Source organism: Mobula hypostoma, chromosome 5, assembly GCF_963921235.1.
Source record: "Mobula hypostoma chromosome 5, sMobHyp1.1, whole genome shotgun sequence".
In the NCBI taxonomy this organism is placed as follows: domain Eukaryota; kingdom Metazoa; phylum Chordata; class Chondrichthyes; order Myliobatiformes; family Myliobatidae; genus Mobula; species Mobula hypostoma.
In genome coordinates, this window is record NC_086101.1 from 125,747,681 (window position 1) to 125,766,007 (window position 18,327).

At 41.5% G+C, this 18,327-nt stretch overlaps 1 protein-coding gene across 1 annotated transcript in view; it reads right to left on the bottom strand.

Annotated features, from left to right (window-relative positions):
• chrna8 (cholinergic receptor, nicotinic, alpha 8) overlaps window positions 1-18,327 on the bottom strand; it is a 396,880-nt gene that overhangs the window by 33,513 nt on the left and 345,040 nt on the right. The window contains exon 9 of the mRNA XM_063047641.1: window positions 10,850-10,959. Coding sequence (XP_062903711.1) covers window positions 10,850-10,959 — 110 coding nt within the window. The remainder of the gene's footprint in view (window positions 1-10,849; window positions 10,960-18,327) is intronic.

An 18,327-nucleotide genomic window follows, 5' to 3' on the forward strand; every position in this document is an offset into this window, starting at 1 on the left:
AGCTTTCCCTTCAGAAATGCGTTTTCACTCTGCAACGCTGCAATGGCGGCTTCAGCGCTCACCAGTCGGTCACCGTAATCATTCAGGCCGTCTTCAATCTCACGAATGCGTTCGTCGTGCGACTCGTAAGAAGACATAATTTGTTCCGTGGTAGCATTCACTGGTGATCAAGTTCTCTTTTTAGGGCAGAATGCACTGCTTGCGTCATGTCAGTAATAAGTACTAAACGAAGCCTCTCCAAGTCATCGGGTAGCGCAGGTCCAGGTCCAGCTCCAGCAGCGTGCAACGGCGCCATTACTATAACATCCGCCTTCTTGCTCGAGATTTCGCTATCTTTTTCCGCAGCTTTACTTCGAAGGTACATTCTACTTGCCATTTCAATGTCCAGCTATGTCCTGCGTTGTTCACAATGGTAAATATTCAGTTATCTCGAACATACGGCAAAGATAAACAGGTAGATTTTCAATAAAAATCAGGAGCCACACTCACACGCACCGACTCAGGCCATACTCAACCCCAGAAGTCACTAGGAGAGTATATTGACTGGTTGCATCATGGCCTGATATGGAAACACCAATGCACTTGAATGGAATACCCTACAAAAAGTAATGGATAAATCCCAGTTCATTATAGGTAAAGCCATCTACATGGAGGAAAGTAGCAACTTTTCCCTGGGACCCCCACCATCCATGCCATGCTCTCTTCCCGCTGCTGCCATCAGGAAGGTGGTGCAGGAACCTCAGGACATCAGGTTCAGGAACAGTTATTACCCCTCAACCATCAGACTCTTGAACCAGAGGGGATAACTTCACTTGCCCCATCACTAAACTGTTCCCAGAACCTATGAGTTCACTTTCAAGACCTCTTCATCTTATGTTCTCGATATTTATTGCTCACATATTTATTATTATTTCCTTTGTGCAGCTAAATAGGACTCTGGTCAGACCTCACTTGGAGTACTATGCTCAGTTCTGGTTGCCTCACTACAGGAAGGATGTGGAAGCTGTAGAAAGCATGCAGAGGAGATTTACAAGGATGTTGCCTGGATTCGAGAGAATGCCCTATGAAAACAGGTTGAGTGAACTCGACCTTTTCTCCTTGGACTGACAGAGAATGAGAGGTGACCTGATAGAGGTGTATAAGAGAGGCATTAATCGTGTGGATAGTCAGAGGCTTTTTCCCAGGGCTGAAATGACTAACACAAGAGGGCACAGTTTTAAGGTGCTTGGAAGTAGGTACAGAGGAAATGTCAGGGGTAAGTTTTTTACGCAGAGAGTGGTGAGTGCATAGAATGGACTGCCAGCGATGGTGGTGGAGGCGGATGCGTTAGGTTCTTTTAAGAGACTCCTACATAGGTACATGGAGCTCAGAAAAGTAGAGGGCAATGGGTAACCCTAGGTAATTTCGAAGGTGAGGACATGTTCGGCATAGCTTTGTGGGCCGAAGGGCCTGTATTGTGCTGTAGGTTTTGTATGTTTCTATGTTTCTATTTGCAGATTATTGTCTTTTGCACATTGGTTGTTTGGCCATCCTGTTTGATGTGGTCTTTCTTTTATTCTATTGTGTTTCTTGGATCTGCTGAGTATCTTCTCGAGAGAACTAATCTCATGGTTGTATATGCAACACACATCAAAGTTGCTGGTGAACGCAGCAGGCCAGGCAGCATCTGTAGGAAGAGGTACAGTCGATGTTTCAGGCCGAGACCCTTCGTCAGGACTAACTGAAGGAAGAGTGAGTAAGGGATTTGAAAGTTGGAGGGGGAGGGGGAGATCCAAAATGATAAGAGAAGACAGGAGGGGGAGGGATAGAGCCAAGAGCTGGACAGGTGATAGGCAAAAGGGGATACGAGAGGATCATGGGACAGGAGGTCCGGGAAGAAAGACAGGAGGGGGTGGACCCAGAGGATGGGCAAGAGGTATATTCAGAGGGACAGAGGGAGAAAAAGGAGAGTGAGAGAAAGAATGTGTGCATAAAAATAAGTAACAGATGGGGTACGAGGGGGAGGTGGGGCCTTAGCGGAAGTTAGAGAAGTCGATGTTCATGCCATCAGGTTGGAGGCTACCCAGACGGAATATAAGGTGTTGTTCCTCCAACCTGAGTGTGGCTTCATCTTTACAGTAGAGGAGGCCGTGGATAGACATGTCAGAATGGGAATGGGATGTGGAATTAAAATGTGTGGCCACTGGGAGATCCTGCTTTCTCTGGCGGACAGAGCATAGATGTTCAGCAAAGCAGTCTCCCAGTCTGCGTCGGGTCTCGCCAATATATAAAAGGCCACATCGGAAGCACTGGACGCAGTATATTACCCCAGGTGACTCACAGGTGAAGTATTGCCTCAGCTGGAAGGACTGTTTGGGGCCCTGAGTGGTGGTAAGGGAGGAAGTGTAAGGGCATGTGCAGCACTTGTTCCGCTTACACGGATAAGTGCCAGGAGGGAGATCAGTGGGGAGGGTTGGGGGGGACGAATGGACAAGGGAGTTGTGTAGGGGGCGATCCCTGCGGAATGCAGAGAGAGGGGGGGAGGAAAGATGTAACCTCCAACGGGATCCCACCACTAAGCACATCTTTCCCTCTGTCCAGCTCTTGGCTCTATCCCTCCCCCTCCTGTCTTCTCCTATCATTTTGGATCTCCCCCTCCCCCTCCAACTTTCAAATCCCTTACTCACTCTTCCTTCAGTTAGTCCTGACGAAGGGTCTCGGCCTGAAGCGTCGACTGTACCTCTTCCTACAGATGCTGCCTAGCCTGCTGCGTTCACCAGCAACTTTGATGTGTGTTGCTTGAATTTCCAGCATCTGCAGAATTCCTGTTGTTCATGGTTGTATATGGTGACTTGTATGTACTTTGATAATAAATTTGCTTTGAACTTTGAGGTTGGTACAGGGCCGAAATGACTGTTAATATATTTAGGGGCACAATACTTCTTGATTGCACTTTTTGCTTTGTTAATTGACCTGTAAAATCATTAACAGTTATTTAATTGTGCTTTCTATTTCCCTCTTTAGTGGCTGTAAGAATCTGATTGTTCAATTGCTTAATAAAACATCATTGTTAGATCCTACTATTCCCTCAGATTTAACACATAAGAGCAATTGATACCGGGATAGGTGAAATTTACATCGCAGAGTGTGCTGTACCTTCTTGAGGGTTTCTATAAATGCAAAATTACTGATATCTAACTATGGGGCATAATTACTTTTCAATTAATGAATAAACATTTATGATATTTCCTCCCACAGAGGACGGAAGCTTTGTGTAGCAAGTTGTGCGGAATACATTTAAAATTCTGCAACAAAGCTTCTCAGTACATATATCTGACAAAGTCTGAAGGTTGTGGGGGGTGGAATGTGGTGGGAGGCTGATTTTTTTCCTAACAATTGTTTATTTTTACAATAACATGCAACTTATTAAGATATTTATCAACTAACAAACAACTAATTTTCTTCTGTAAATTTTAAATTTGCAGAATTAGAAATGCTTCCTTTCGCATGATACGAAGTCTAGTTTACATTTGGATAGTGTTATGTTTTGTAACTTCAAAACATTAAACTAATGCAAAGGAAGATGGTGAGAGGGGGGTTGTAGTCCGGAATACGGGTGTAACTTTGTCTTTCAGTGAGGCGTGCATGTATCACATGGTAGCTTGATGACGTATGCAATTGACGTATTTTACACCCACACATACATATAAACATACATACAAGATTACTCAAAAATTATTGAAGTATTAAATACACAACTCTTCCCTGCTTTGCTGTAAACTCCAACTCAATACAGAATGCATCTCAGCTATATATAGAATATATTGTTGAGAAGAACTACTAAATACAGATCAGACATCCGCAGCATAGTAAATATAAGGCCTAAAGATTTAATAGCTGTGGAGGATTTCTTACTCTTATGGGATAATGTCTGTCCTGACAATGGGGATTACTCTGCTTGGCAGGTGGGATATGGCACTGGAATAATCTCAGATTCAGTGGTGGTTGTAGGAGTTCACTCAAACCACAGGCAGAGGTTCTGACAGCTCTAGACACTTTTCTTCTCATTTTCTCTCTCTGATCTATTTTGATCCATTTCTTTCTCTTTCACACTATTCCCTTTCTTGTTCAGCTTCTTTCTCTCCATCTCTTCCCTCCTTTTCCTTCCAGCTTGTGCATCTTGACCTTGGGAATATCTATTTAGTTCACTGAAGTATTCTTCTCCAGTAATTACTGGAGTAATCCTTCTTTTATTCCTTTTATGAGTCAATCTCTCTTGGTTTCTGCATCCACAACATCATCTGACAAATCCTCTATTTTCGTATCTCCATTGACTCCTTTCTTTTTGGTCTTCTATTCATCCAGCTGGGCTTTGGTCTTTACATCTACTTTTACAAGCAGCTTTTTGTCTCTGACTTGAAGTTCATGCAATAACCTTAATGCGTGCAGAGTAGATTCTGGTTCTTTATACTCAGAAAAGCCGAATGCTTGCAACTTCCAGCTTAAAGCATAGCCACATTTCATAAGTAACTGCCTGATTAATGTATCAGAGGCTTTCTCAAATATGTTACCTACAAAAACTATTATAGACAGACCATTGCTATTGTCACCTTCGTGATTCCTCTGAGCAACATGGCCTTCTTTGGTCCAATAGGCTTTCCAGCCAAAGGCACAAAGGTTTGCATCCTCCACCTGTTTGTCCTCAGTTGAGCGAAAATCGTGGCATCATCCAGTACTTTTCTTAATTTTCTTTCAGTTGGATTCATTGCAGTGGATGTGGCATACAAATGGAAGATAGATCTCCAATCAAGTTGTGGTTGTCTCAGCCACTCACATCCCCACAATGCTGTCTCTCCTTTTTTTAAGATACAAGCTCAATGTGGCTTGTTGGTTGCTGTATTTCACTGTTACAAATGTCATTTCCACAGGAGTTTTCTTTTTCTCCAGTATAAGTTCTTAGTCGGATATCTGCAGACCTCAGTTTGGTATATTTAAAATGCCATTCAAACTCATTTTGTGGAATGAATGGAACAGCCAAACTAGTGTCCAATTCCATTTTAATTAGTTTGTTGTTCACTTCTGGTGTAAGGCATATTGCTAGTTTATTGTTAATTTTCGCACTTAAGTTTCAAGGCTACACAATCCTGCGTCACTCTCTTCATTTTCATATTTTTCATCAACAGTGTTCAGATTAGAACTCTTTGTTGACATCCTTATGAATTAAGAAGCTAAAGAAATTTGGATAAGTACATGGATGGGAGGATTATGGAGGGCTATGGTCTAAGTGCAGGCCGATGGGATTAGACATTATAACAGTTTGGCATGGACTAGATGGGCTGAAGGGCCTGTGTCTGTGCTGTAGTGCTCTATAAAGTTAAATCCTGGGATAACCTATTCAGTAGAAGGGTAGAACCACCAAGCAGTGATGAACACAATCTGTGAGAAATACCTACCTTATTAATTTCAGACAGCGAAGCATAACTTGATTGCACAAACTCAAAACCTGCAGCACTTAGTCCATATTTAAAACTTTGGGATGAATACACTTCTTTGGCAGCAGGAAGACATACTGAGATCTTTCAGTTAAAATTGTGTATAAAATATGGATTTATCTTTATGTTGGAAAAAGTAGAGATTTTACTGTATGAAGTATAGTTTTATAGCCAGAATAGTATAGTTTTGTTGATGTTTGGTCTTATAGCCAGAAGTTTGTTTTCATTGTTAAAGAAAAAATTAGAGGAATTGCTGTCCTAGTTGTGTTGAATGGTGGGTCAGGTTTGAGGGGCCAAGTGGCCATTCCTGCTCCTATTTTTTTGTGTGTTTGGGTCCAAAGGTAATGTCAAAAGCATTCAAACAAAATGATGGAGATCAATAATTATGTCAAAGAACTGAGAAACACGACCCTCTGGAAGGATGGAACTATTGATAACATATAAAGCTGATCAATATCCAGGCAAATCAATGAATTAACAAATAAATTTTGATTTGTTTGACAGTAGAAACCCATTTTGCTGTTGCATTATTATAAAAATACTCTAATCATAGTTTACATGTGCAGTCATCTGCTGTTTTGTCTTTGCAGATATTGGGATGGCTCTCGAGTTTCCTATTTACCAAATGAGGAGGACACAGAACAGAAGAAGTGAGAGGATTGTGAGTAGCGGAGGGTGAAGTAGTCAGGGACCCTGGAGGGAGTGGAATGCGGCTGATGATGAGGAGCAAAACGCGCCATTGTTTTTGGTGGCTCAGGCGCAGTAGTTGTTGGAGTAACAGCCCTACTGAATGTCAAGAGAGAGTATAAAAAGAGTAGCTACGGGCAAGGCCAGTCTTTTTCAGCTGTACAAGCACAGTAAGTGCTGGCCTCAGAGGCCTAAAGCCAGCACCAAATAACTGGAAGTCAGGGTCAGGCAAAGCGGCTGTTGTCAGTGTCTGCCAATGATAGACTAGGAAGGCTTTGGTCTAACCAGCTTCATTGAGCACAGGCGGAGGCACAGATAAGAAGAAGTAAGCCTTCTTTTAAAAAAAAGTACAGAGTTATGTTGATTGCTCTACAGGCTATTAGAAGCAACTCTAGGTCAACAATGTTGTAAAATAAGCTTTTGGATTTTTAGATTTCATTGCAAACGGGTTTAGAATCTAAAAACAGTGAATAATGATATTTAAAGATGGTGTATTACAGATTCAGCAGGATGATGTCTGAGGCAAGAAAACACAAAAAAACAACTCAGCAGGGTTAGCTCCCCACCCCCCACATTTTTGCTCTGGCTTCTCCTCTTTTCTCCCCCAGTCCTGATGAAGGGTCTCAGCCTGAAACATTGACTATTCATTTCTGTAGATGCTGCCTGACCTGCTGAGTTCCTCCAATATTTTGTGTGTGTATGCACTGGATTTCCAGCGCCTGCAGATTTCCTTGTGTTTGCCTCCTTATGCCTTGTTCCTGTCATAAAACTACTTAAATATTATAAATGTTTCTGCCTCCACCACCTCCTGTGGGAGCTCTTCCAGATACCAATGATTCCTCAGATCCCCTTTAAATCTTCCCCCTTTCAACGTAAACCTAGAATATGTCTTACAGCTTTAGACACTCCCACCATGGGAAACAAACAAGCGCTATGAAAGCTTCTCAAGTTGTCACCTCTCAGCCTCGTTCACTCCAGGGAGAACAGACCTAATCTCTCCTGATTACTCAAGCCCTGCAATCCACGAAACATCCTTATGGACCTTTTTAGCTCCCTTTCCAGCTTAATCACATCCTTCCCATAAAATGGTGACCAGAAATGCACTCAGAATAGACTAATCAATGTTTGTCTCATCTCCTGTACTTAGTGCCTTGGCCCACGATGGCAAAGCACAGGATATTTCTTCCTCATCACCCAGTCTACCTGCATTTCATAAACATAAGAGTTTCTGCAGAAGGGAAACCTTGAGTAACATACACAAAATGCTGGAAAAGCTCAGCAAAACACGCAGTATGCATGGATGGGAATAAACGGTTGAAGTTTCACGCAGAGAGCCTTCATCAATTCCTCCAGCAGTTTGTGTGCGTCACTCCATAACTGTGGGCACTTAGCCAAAGGGAAACTTGCTCCCTATCTACCCTTTTGAACCATGAAGAATTGTGTACTTTATATTAGGTCACCTCTCATTCTTCTAGTGTCTTGATTGTAGAGACCTAATATATGTGGAAGTTCAAGCAACACACATCAAAGTTGCTGGTGAACGCAGCAGGCCAGGCAGCATCTCTAGGAAGAGGTACAGTCAACGTTTTGGGCCGAGACCCTTGTCAGGACTAACTGAAGGAAGAGCTAGTAAGAGATTTGAAAGTAGGAGGGGAAGGGGGAGATCCAAAATGATAGGAGAAGATAGGAGGGGGAGGGATGGAGCCAAGAGCTGGACAGTTGATTGGCAAAAGGGATATGAGAGGATCATGGGACAGGAGGCCCAGGGAGAAGGAAAGGGGGGAGGGGGGGAAAACCCAGAGGATGGGCAAGTGGTATAGTCAGAGGGACAGAGGGAGAAAAAGGAGAGAGAGAGAAAGAATGTGTGTATATAAATAAATAACGGATGGGGTACGAGGGGGAGGTGGGGCATCAGCGGAAGTTAGAGAAGTCAGTGTGCTGCCTGGCCTGCTGCATTCACCAGCAACTTTGATGTGTGTTGCTTGAATTTCCAGCATCTGCAGAATTCCTGGTGTATACGTGGAAGTTGTGCCCTGCAGAAGCATTTCTAGGTTAAAATTTCTAATTACATTTTTTCTGTGGAAAAATGGTCAGAACATCCTGCAAACTGACAGTGGGTGTCTCATTTGATGTTCATCACCATTGACTCCCTCACTTTACCTTGACCTCACAACTCTACCCTTGAAAGGATCAAGCTCTTTTTCTCGTGCAATAAAATACCCAGCACACTCTGAAAGCAATCATCCATTCTTTAATAATGTTAGCTGCTTAGGGTAAAGTCCCCGGGGTCTCCCGTCACCAGATCATGAAATATTGACTGATGTCTGGTATCTAGCACTAAGATGAATCAAATTTACTGACCCCATTATAAGAAACATGTTACATGTCAGAAAAGAATACACATGCAGTCATGAGCTTTGTAAATTATGTACAATAAGTGATGATATAGCAATTTTTAATCTTAGAAAAACATCTTCAATTTTATGATCTGAATACAGTCTCGGTTGTGAACAATTAACATTCATAAAAGCTATTAGCATTTATACATCTTGTTTCATTTCCTTCCCATTTCTCGTAGCTGAATCCATTATCATCTTCTCTGTGGTGAGAGCAGTGATTGTAAATTGACAACCACACTGGCTATAGGAGACTAAGAGTCCATATTCACAATCACAATTTCATAGTGTCACAGTCATACAACACGGAAGTAGGCCCCCATCAATCCACTGAGTCTGTGCCAACTATCACCCATCTATTTACATTCAGCCTTCACTAATATACATCCCATTTTATTCCCCATACGCCCCTCAACTTCCTCCCAACCACTGCCTTCAAGTTTCAGCCACTCACCCTCATGCTAGGGTCACTTTACAAGGGACAACTAATCTACTAACCCTTCTCATTCTCACAACTCTGAGAAGCATCCCAGAACTGAAATGTTAACTGTTCCTCTATCCGCAGAAGCCACCTGAACTGATAAGTGTTTCCAGCATTTTCTGTTTTTATTTCAGATAGTCAGTACATGCAGTCTATTAGCCTAGTCAGGTTTTAGATGCATTCATAATCCTAACCATCTTCAGAACCATAGATATGAGAGAAAATTCTCTATCATTGCCATTTATGTTGTCCACTGGTAGGATGGGATGGCAGTTGTGGGGAGTTGAGGAAAGCTGACAATTGATTAATTCCAAGTCAGTAAGATCCTAATGAAATTTTTGCCTCATTTGGTATGGAGCAGCTTCGAGGAAAGAGGGGGCCCTTCCCCTTTATCCATTCACAGATGCAATTATTGATGACAAGTAAACAATAATTATCCTTTCATTATCACCCTTGAATGGAATAGTTTATAGTGTATTCTGGAGGACAGTTATGAGTGAAGTGCATTGCTGTGGAACTACAGTTTCATACCGTCAGACTGGGCTCTTTTCTAATGAATGTCAGTGAGGCTGGTGAATTTTTATGCCAGTGTAAGGTTAACTTCATTTAATTCCATATTAATAATTCAAGTGACCTTGAATTTAAATCCCACTCATTTAATCTTGCTGTTAGGCTCTAATGTAGGATTTCACTGAAAACTTACTGAAATTCAAAATGCATTGTATCCACTAGTTCTCCTTCATCTCTTCTATTAGTTACACCATTGAAGTGTTCTTGTATATTTGCATGCATGGTTTCCCTTTCATCACTCCATGCTGACTTTGAGCAATCATTTTGCTGTTTTCCAAACATCATGAACTTCAGCATTCTCCCACAACTTTAGTTAAGTTAACTGGTCTACAATTCTCTCTCACTGGTTTTTACATTAATGGGATTACATTAGCTACCTACCAATCAGTTGGAAATGTTTCAGGTTCTAAAGAACTTTTGAAAATCATTAGCAACACATGTATTTCTTTTGACACTTTCTTGGTTTCTCTAGGATGCAGACGATTGGGTACTGGGGTTTACGGGCCTTTAACATCATAAATGTCTCTAACACTATTTCTGTCTAAATCTGATTTCATTCACTTCCTCCCTTTCACTTGACCTGCAATTCTCCAACATTTCTGGACGGTTTTGTTTCAATTGTGGATCTGTTTAATTGGTCTATTGTTTATTTTGTTTCCACTGTAAATTCCAATTCTTATTGTATGACATTTACAATGCTTTGATTATTTTTTCTCTCTTCATAACTCCTTGGAAGCTTTTATAGTTGGATTTTATGTTCAGTGCAACATTACTATCATACTGTTTTCCCCTTCTTAAACAACCCCTTTCTCCTCCTTTGCCAAATTCTAAACTGCTCCTCAGGTTGCTACTCTTCTCCATTTTATATAGTTTTTCTGTGAATGTTTTCACTGTCATACTCAGGCCTGTTTCCCCATTTAAATTTTGCCAGACAGGAAAGAAATGATTATTATAAATTCAGCTCGGCATTCTTCTAATATTCACCATTGCTTATCCACCCTGAATATTTAAGGAGCATTTCCCAATCATACGAAACTTCATTCCTTCAGAGCCTCCTTTTTTAGATGCAGTTCCCAATCTTGGAATCAACTCTTTCACTCTCCACTTTAATGAATTTATTAACCTCAGACCAACAAACAGTGAATTAACTGATTGAAGAGCAATTTCCACCAAGTTTGGAAGCCACCTTCACTTACAAATCAATTTCTCCATAATTATGTCTTTTGGTGATATCATTAACTCACCCACTTTGGCATTTTCCCTGCATGAGGATCATGGTGATGAAACTGAAGAACCAGTACAGTAACGACCACAGAGAGGCCCACGATGAACATTGTGCTTGCAAAGTACTGAGCTGAAACAACAACACGGTGTATTAGTGTCACTCTGGTCATATTGCTTTAAGTGTTCACCATTCCCCTCCCCAAACTACTCATCCTCTCCTGAAAGGGACCGATTGTGATCAGGCTCCAGTTACACTCATTCGCTCAGTGAGAGTCATTCAGTTAAATACAAACAGGACCGATTGCTTTCAGGAAATAATACGTTGTGAACAGGGGCATGGACATATTGAAGTGTGGGCTGGGAGGAACTTACTGTTCTCAAAGCATTTCATTACTGGGTCTTTTCATTGCCTTTTGAATGGGTCTGATGTAGACTAATTGGTTATTAGTTGACAGTGACTTCAGGTGTAGGCAAGATGAACATGACCTTCTTCCTTCAAGTTGTTACTTTGACTTGGTTCAGAGTTTATGGATCCTCTAGTCCACTCCAGATCTTTAACCTCCTTATTATTTCGTCCTGTTTTTCCTTTACCACAAACCTGTATTTAATGTTGTTTCTTGTCCTACACAATCAGCCCTCACCCCCTCTCCATCTGGGCCTTAGGAGACTCTTATGGAAGTTCATCCATTATACTTACAAATCCCACTAAAACACTAAATGACTTACAAGTGGGTCTCTTTCCAGCCAATAACTCCAATCACCATTACCCTAATCTGATTCTATGACCTACAGATGCACTGTACAATTCTTGTTCTCACTAATGTTTTTGTTATTTGTGCAGCTTGTCTTCTCTTCTGGATTGTGCTAACGTGGTAACAGGGAACACAGAGAAACTCTAAAAGTAGTGATATGGAATGCAGTGGTGACAACACCCAACTTTCAGCAACTTTATTAATTATTTTAGATCAAGCACCATTTTTGTAATAGAAAATTGGATGTTATGTGAACTATGTTAAACTTGTGGATAATCATTTTATTCTGTAATGAAGACCTAGTTTGTTATTTAAATAAGTCTTTCTGTAACCACCATCAAGTTTCTGTGTAATTTTGTCAGCCAAGCTTGTAAACGCTGTATCAAATTCATACTTGGTTAATTCAGCTCTGACTTGTCTCCTGGTGCACACCAGCTTTATTTTGGATACCAACTACACATGGCCTTTCCATTTACTCCTATATGTGACTGGACGATTAGGTTATTGGAAGTATTTTTGAAGTGGGTGAGAGTGTAGAGAGGCAGTGGTGTTCAATGGTGGGATCCAGGGCTCAGGGCCTTGGCAACTGAAGCCAATGCATCAGCACCAGGTCTTTCTAATTCCTGGTAGCAGAACAGTTGCCCATTACCCCAATTCCAGAAATATCAAAGAAGATAAGGACTAGCTTTATTTGTCACATGTACATCTCAGCATCTAAACATACAGTGAAATGTGTTGTTGCGTCAACGATTAACACAGTCTGAATATGTGCTGGGGGCAGCCTGCAATGTCATCATGCTTGTTGCACCAGCCTTGCATGTCCACAACTTTTTAGCCCTTGCTAATCTTTGGAATGTGGGAGGAAACCAAAGCATTCAGAAGAAGTTCAAGTTTGATTATCTTTCAACCATACATGAATATAGTCAAACGAAACAGAGATCCTCTGGGCCAAGATGCCAAACACATTAGCAACAGCACATAGCACAAATAGCACACATGGTTATGGTTTCAGAAAAACATACAGATACAAAGAAAAAAATATATAACAAAAGTCAGTAAGTGGCATTACTATTGATTGGTGGTAAGTTGACCTGGTTCAGCTTGTTCTTCCATAGAATGGACACTGGAGGGCAGCACTGATGGGAGGGAGCAGTATGGATTCCGGTGTGCCCCACAAAGTCTCTCCCATACCACTTTGGCATCTCCTCTCTTGGGCAAATGCAACAGGTGACCCTGCGGTGTCAGTCTGGTCCTCGCCACAACTGAAGCAACGCATCTCCCCTGCCGTTGATCTCACCAATAAACCAGTGAACTGGACTTGCAGTATTCTACGTGACCAATGTCCAACAGGATCTTGTGATCACAATAAAAACACCCAAGACAATTCTCTCTCAAGGAGCAACTTCTCAGCATAATGGTACGCAACCAGTCCAGGTGACAACACAACAACGGTACGGAATAAATCCAGCTCTGTCGCTATTAAGCAACTTGCCGATGGGATAATCCTGCAGTAATTGATGTTCTTAGTATCTAGCAGTGACTTGCAATCATGAAAAAGACATACAAGATGAGCAAATACACCTTTGGTTGGACCTGGAGTGGCTGATGTGTCCGAGCATGCCGCCATTTTGCTGGACCTTACCAAAACCCATGTGGTCATAGGCAGAAGGTGCAAGCTCGTTGCAGAGGGTGGTGGGAGTGGAACCATGATTGCTGGTGCTGAACACTACATTACCATGCCACCCTGTCTATTGCCTTTAGCCTACGGCAAAAAATTGATGGATCCAGCAGGCCTCACACATCGTTAGATCTTCTCTTGTGTAAGTTCCATTATTTAAAAGGTTTTGGCATCTTAAATTTTAGATTTGCTTCAAGCATAATAGTCATCTCGCTACTCTTAATTGAGTATTGACTTTGTTTTATAACAGTCTGTGTGTGACTCTCTTGTTTTTTGTTGCCAGAATGTGTCCACTCATGCTACGCAGGCTGGATCTGTGCCCTTTCTACCATCCATTTAAAACTATTACATCCCTGAGGCAGTGTGGCAGTGGACCAAGCACTGTCCACAGGCTTCGGGTTGACAACCATTGTTCTACATCATGCAACATTGCCATGAACTTAGTTGACACCCCTTACAAGTGTATCCACATTCCCATATAATATATTTATTGAAAAATCTGGTTGCTTTACACTACTTTAGAGATTTCCTATTGAAGGATATGCACAAGCATGAGAATGAAATCATGAAGTATTAATGTACAGATTAATAAAAGATGCACTTTGCATTTATTTCAGGATGTCTCTACCTTCAAGACTGAATAATCCCCCCCCGATCTTTCAAAAATGGTTACAATTTTAATTATCAGAGTAACAGAATAAATCCATGAACTAGTGCCTTTCTCTCCTTTAATCATTGAATTTGAATTAAAACAGACAGGAGCATGCTAGGTTGCTATAAAATGTGATAGAATCAAATAATGTCCCTGGGAGGAAAATATGACTGTTCTTTGTTAAAGAGAGATCACTCCATTTTGGACTTTGTAAAGGTCTATGAGATTAGGTGGCAGTGCATAACAGTTTAACCCAAGTTACAAAGATTTTCAGCTGAAAACATTGTGGTTTCTTTTTCTATTCTCTCGTGGGGTGCAGGTGTCCTTGCTATAGCCAGTGTTTATTTCCCATCTTTAGTTATCCTTGAGACTGCCACAGATCATGGCACACATCATATGTCACAGAACGTTTGTTGACAGGTTTTGTTCCAACAGTAGTTATAGACATATTTTATGACAAGCATAGAGACAACAGCAGAAAACACATTATATGTTAATGACGTGCAACAAAAAAGAACATTTAAGTGCGAGCTACAGCATGGTCAACATAAAACAAATTTGTCAAATGACCTTCGTTGTGGGAAAATAAACCTCTTTATATTTAGAAATTGAATTGACCCAGTACTTCAACAATTCATCAATATGGAAACAACACGACGTAAATGTAAATGTTTTATTTAATTAGCATAGTGAAAATGCAGGAATAATTAAAGTAAGATACTTCATATTCAAATATTCTCAAGGCTCACATTTATGGAAAGGCTTTGAGTAAGATGTTTGTTTTCTTGTATTGCTGAAGTACTACTGCCTGCAGCTGAAGAAATAAAGTGCTCAACATTAATTTATATACACTGATAGTATTGCCCTCTTCCATTACTGCCAGTAAATTGAAGATGGCTCTAAATGTGTCAGACTTTTCCTTAAACCCTTTTACACATAGCAACAAAGAGAGGTGTGTCATTTTTTTTTGTAAGACATTGGATGAACGTCTGGAAGGTAAAAATGATAATTTAGCACTTTCTGATCTAGCGTGTGTGGTCTGTATGTCTGTTTGTGAATAAACACTGTTAACATCTGTTAAATGTTTATTGATAATAGCTAGATTCTTTCTTAATCTCAAGCGCCATTAAAATGTGAATGCCCGTCAAGTGGTTTGATAGCTGGCTTAATGGATTCTCTTTGGATTTGGGCTAATCAGTTACATGAAAACATTAATGCCCTTTTGTAAGTCCAAAGGAATGTTATGTGTTTGGACATGAGTGAATGAGGAAATGTCTAAATGATTTATGAGGAATGTATTAATGGACACAGAACTTGTTGAATAAAAACAGGCTGAATTGAGACAAAAGGCCATAGAGTTTGTTTGTCTCTGCACCTGTGAAACATGTATTTATTTGAATGTATTTGTTGGCTTTGTTGGACTTCACCAAGGACTGGAGATTGTGATTGGTGCCGAATACCCAGGGATTCTTTCATGAGCGAATTAGAATGTGGAATTCCCCAGACAACAGTAACAATCTAAGTGACTAAGTTATGGTGACAAAGACTCGAAATCCTTGTAACTTACTATTTTGTGTGGTTTATTTGTGTTTTCAAATTTATGGTAATAAATTAGGCTTAAGTTACTTCGTTGTGCTTATATGCTTATTCCCACAACTCCTGGACACTTGATTAGTTTGGATCTGATTAACCCAGCCCATTCCACTTTGGCGCTGCGAGCAGGATACAGGAAAATGTGGAGGTGGATAAGCAAGTCATGCGATACCATAATTGAGACCTATCAGGTCCACAGATGGATGGATAACTCTGAGGATTGTGGATCACTGGCTAATGTTGTGAGAAATGGGGTCCTCCAAGATGCTGGGAGAAGGAATTTGCTGAATTGTCTGATGTTAAGCTTCCATGTGTAATATCACAATGCCTTAATCATATGGCCTTTCCTTCTAAGAGGGATTCTCTGCCTCAAGACAATGGATTTTTATGACTGTGTTGTGACAGTCAAGCATTGAAACTGCTAAACCCTCTAAAAAAACAAGTGACTGCAGTGCAAGTTGGTTTCTTTGAGTTCTCAGAACACTATTTTAAGTGTGTGGGATAAGAACACACTGAATGCTCTGAAGTTAAACTAGTTGCTGTGGCATGTAGACTCTAATGCAAAAATGCCATATGCTGCATGACCACGAACCCTGCAAAGGTCAGATTTATCATCCTGGACTGGGATCCAGGTATAAGGGATGGGATATCTGGTATGATGATAATTCTGATGGGGAACGATATAATCAAGGCTCACTCCCTCAGACGTGTAAAAGTTAACCAAGAACGTGGAGTTGATGAACAAAGCAGCTTTCCTTAGCACCACAGAGATCACTATCCATAACTACATTGTCCCCTAATCTGAGGAAAGACATCCTTGCCATGGAGGGAGTACAAAGAAGGTTCACCAGATTGATTCCTGGGATGGCAGGACTTTCATATGAAGAAAGACTGGATGAACTGGGCTTGTACTCGTTGGAATTTAGAAGATTGAGGGGGGATCTGATTGAAACGTATAAAATCCTAAAGGGATTGGACAGGCTAGATGCAGGAAGATTGTTCCCGATGTTGGGGAAGTCCAGAACAAGGGGTCACAGTTTGAGGATAAAGGGGAAGCCTTTTAGGACCGAGATTAGGAAAAACTTCTTCACACAGAGAGTGGTGAATCTGTGGAATTATCTGCCACAGGAAACAGTTGAGGCCAGTTCATTGGCTATATTTAAGAGGGAGTTAGATATGGCCCTTGTGGCTATGGGGATCAGGGGGTATGGAGGGAAGGCTGGGGCGGGGTTCTGAGTTGGATGATCAGCCATGATCATAATAAATGGCGGTGCAGGCTCGAAGGGCCGAATGGTCTACTCCTGCACCTATTTTCTATGTTTCTATGAATTAGCCCAAAGGCTGCATTGGCGACCAAGAGAGTCCTTGCCCAGCGGGCTCACCTGCTTGTGGGAGTTAAGAGCCTCCCAATGTATTTCTAATGTGCAAGAACTGATCCATTAACAATGGATACCACAAGACCATGAGATTTCAGAGCAGAATTAGGCCAGCTAGTCCATCAAGTCTGCTCCACCATTTCATCATGGTTGATCCAATTTTCCTCTCAGCACCAATTTCCTGCCTTCTCCACGTATTCTTTCATGCCCTGATCAATCGAGAACATATCAACCTCTGCCATAAATATACATAAAGACCTGGCCTCCTCAGCTGCCTGGGGCAAAGAATTCTACACATTCACACTCTCTGGCTAAAGAAATTCCTCCTCATCTCTGTTTTAAAAGGACACCCCTCTATTCTGAGGCTGTGTCTTCTGGTCTTGGGTTCTCCCACCATAAGAAACATCCTTTCCACATCCACTCTATCAAGGCCTTTCACCATTTGATAGGTTTCAATGAGGTCACCCCTCATTCTTCTTCTGAATTCCAGTGAATAAAGGCCCAGAGCCATTGAAAACTCTTCATATGACAAGCCATTCAATCCTGGAATCATTTTTGCGAACCTCCTTTGAACACTCTCTAATTTCAGCACACTTTTTCTAAGATGAGGGAGAGGGAGAAGTGGAGAGTCCATCATCGTGCCTGACGCCGGCCCCCTAGGACTGAGTCGATGTAGTAGCAGTAGTAGTAGTTTTCTAAGATGCCGAAAACTGCTCATAATACTCCAAGTGAGGCATCTCCAGTGTTTTATACAGTTTCAACATTATATCCTTGCTTTTATATTCTTGTCCTCTTGAACTGAATGCTAACATTGCCATTTGCCTTCCTCACCACAGACTCAACCTGCAAATTAACCTTTAGGGAATCCAACACAAGGACTCCCAAGTCACTTTGTCCCTCAGTTGTTTGTATTTTCTCCCAATTTATAAAATAGCTATTCCTTTTATTTTTCTACCAAAGTGCATGACCACACACTTCCTGATATTATATCAAAGTTGCTGGTGAATGCAGCAGGCCAGGCAGCATCTCTAGGAAGAGGTACAGTCGACGTTTCAGGCCGAGACCCTTCGTCAGGACAAACTGAAGGAAGAGTTAGTAAGAGATTTGAAAGTGGGAGGGGGAGGGGGAGATCCAAAATGATAGGAGAAGACAGGAGGGGGAGGGATGGAGCCAAGAACAGGACAGGTGATTGGCAAAGGGGATATGAGAGGATCATGGGACAGGAGGTCTGGGGAGAAAGACGAGGGGGGGGAACCAGAGGATGGGCAAGGGGTATAGTCAGAGGGACAGAGGGAGAAAAATGAGAGAGAGAGAAAGAATGAGTGTATAAAAATAAATAACAGATGGGGTACGAGGGGGAGGTGGGGCATTAGCGGAAGTTAGAGAAGTCGATGTTCATGCCATCAAGTTGGAGGCTACCCAGACGGAATATAAGGTGTTGTTCCTC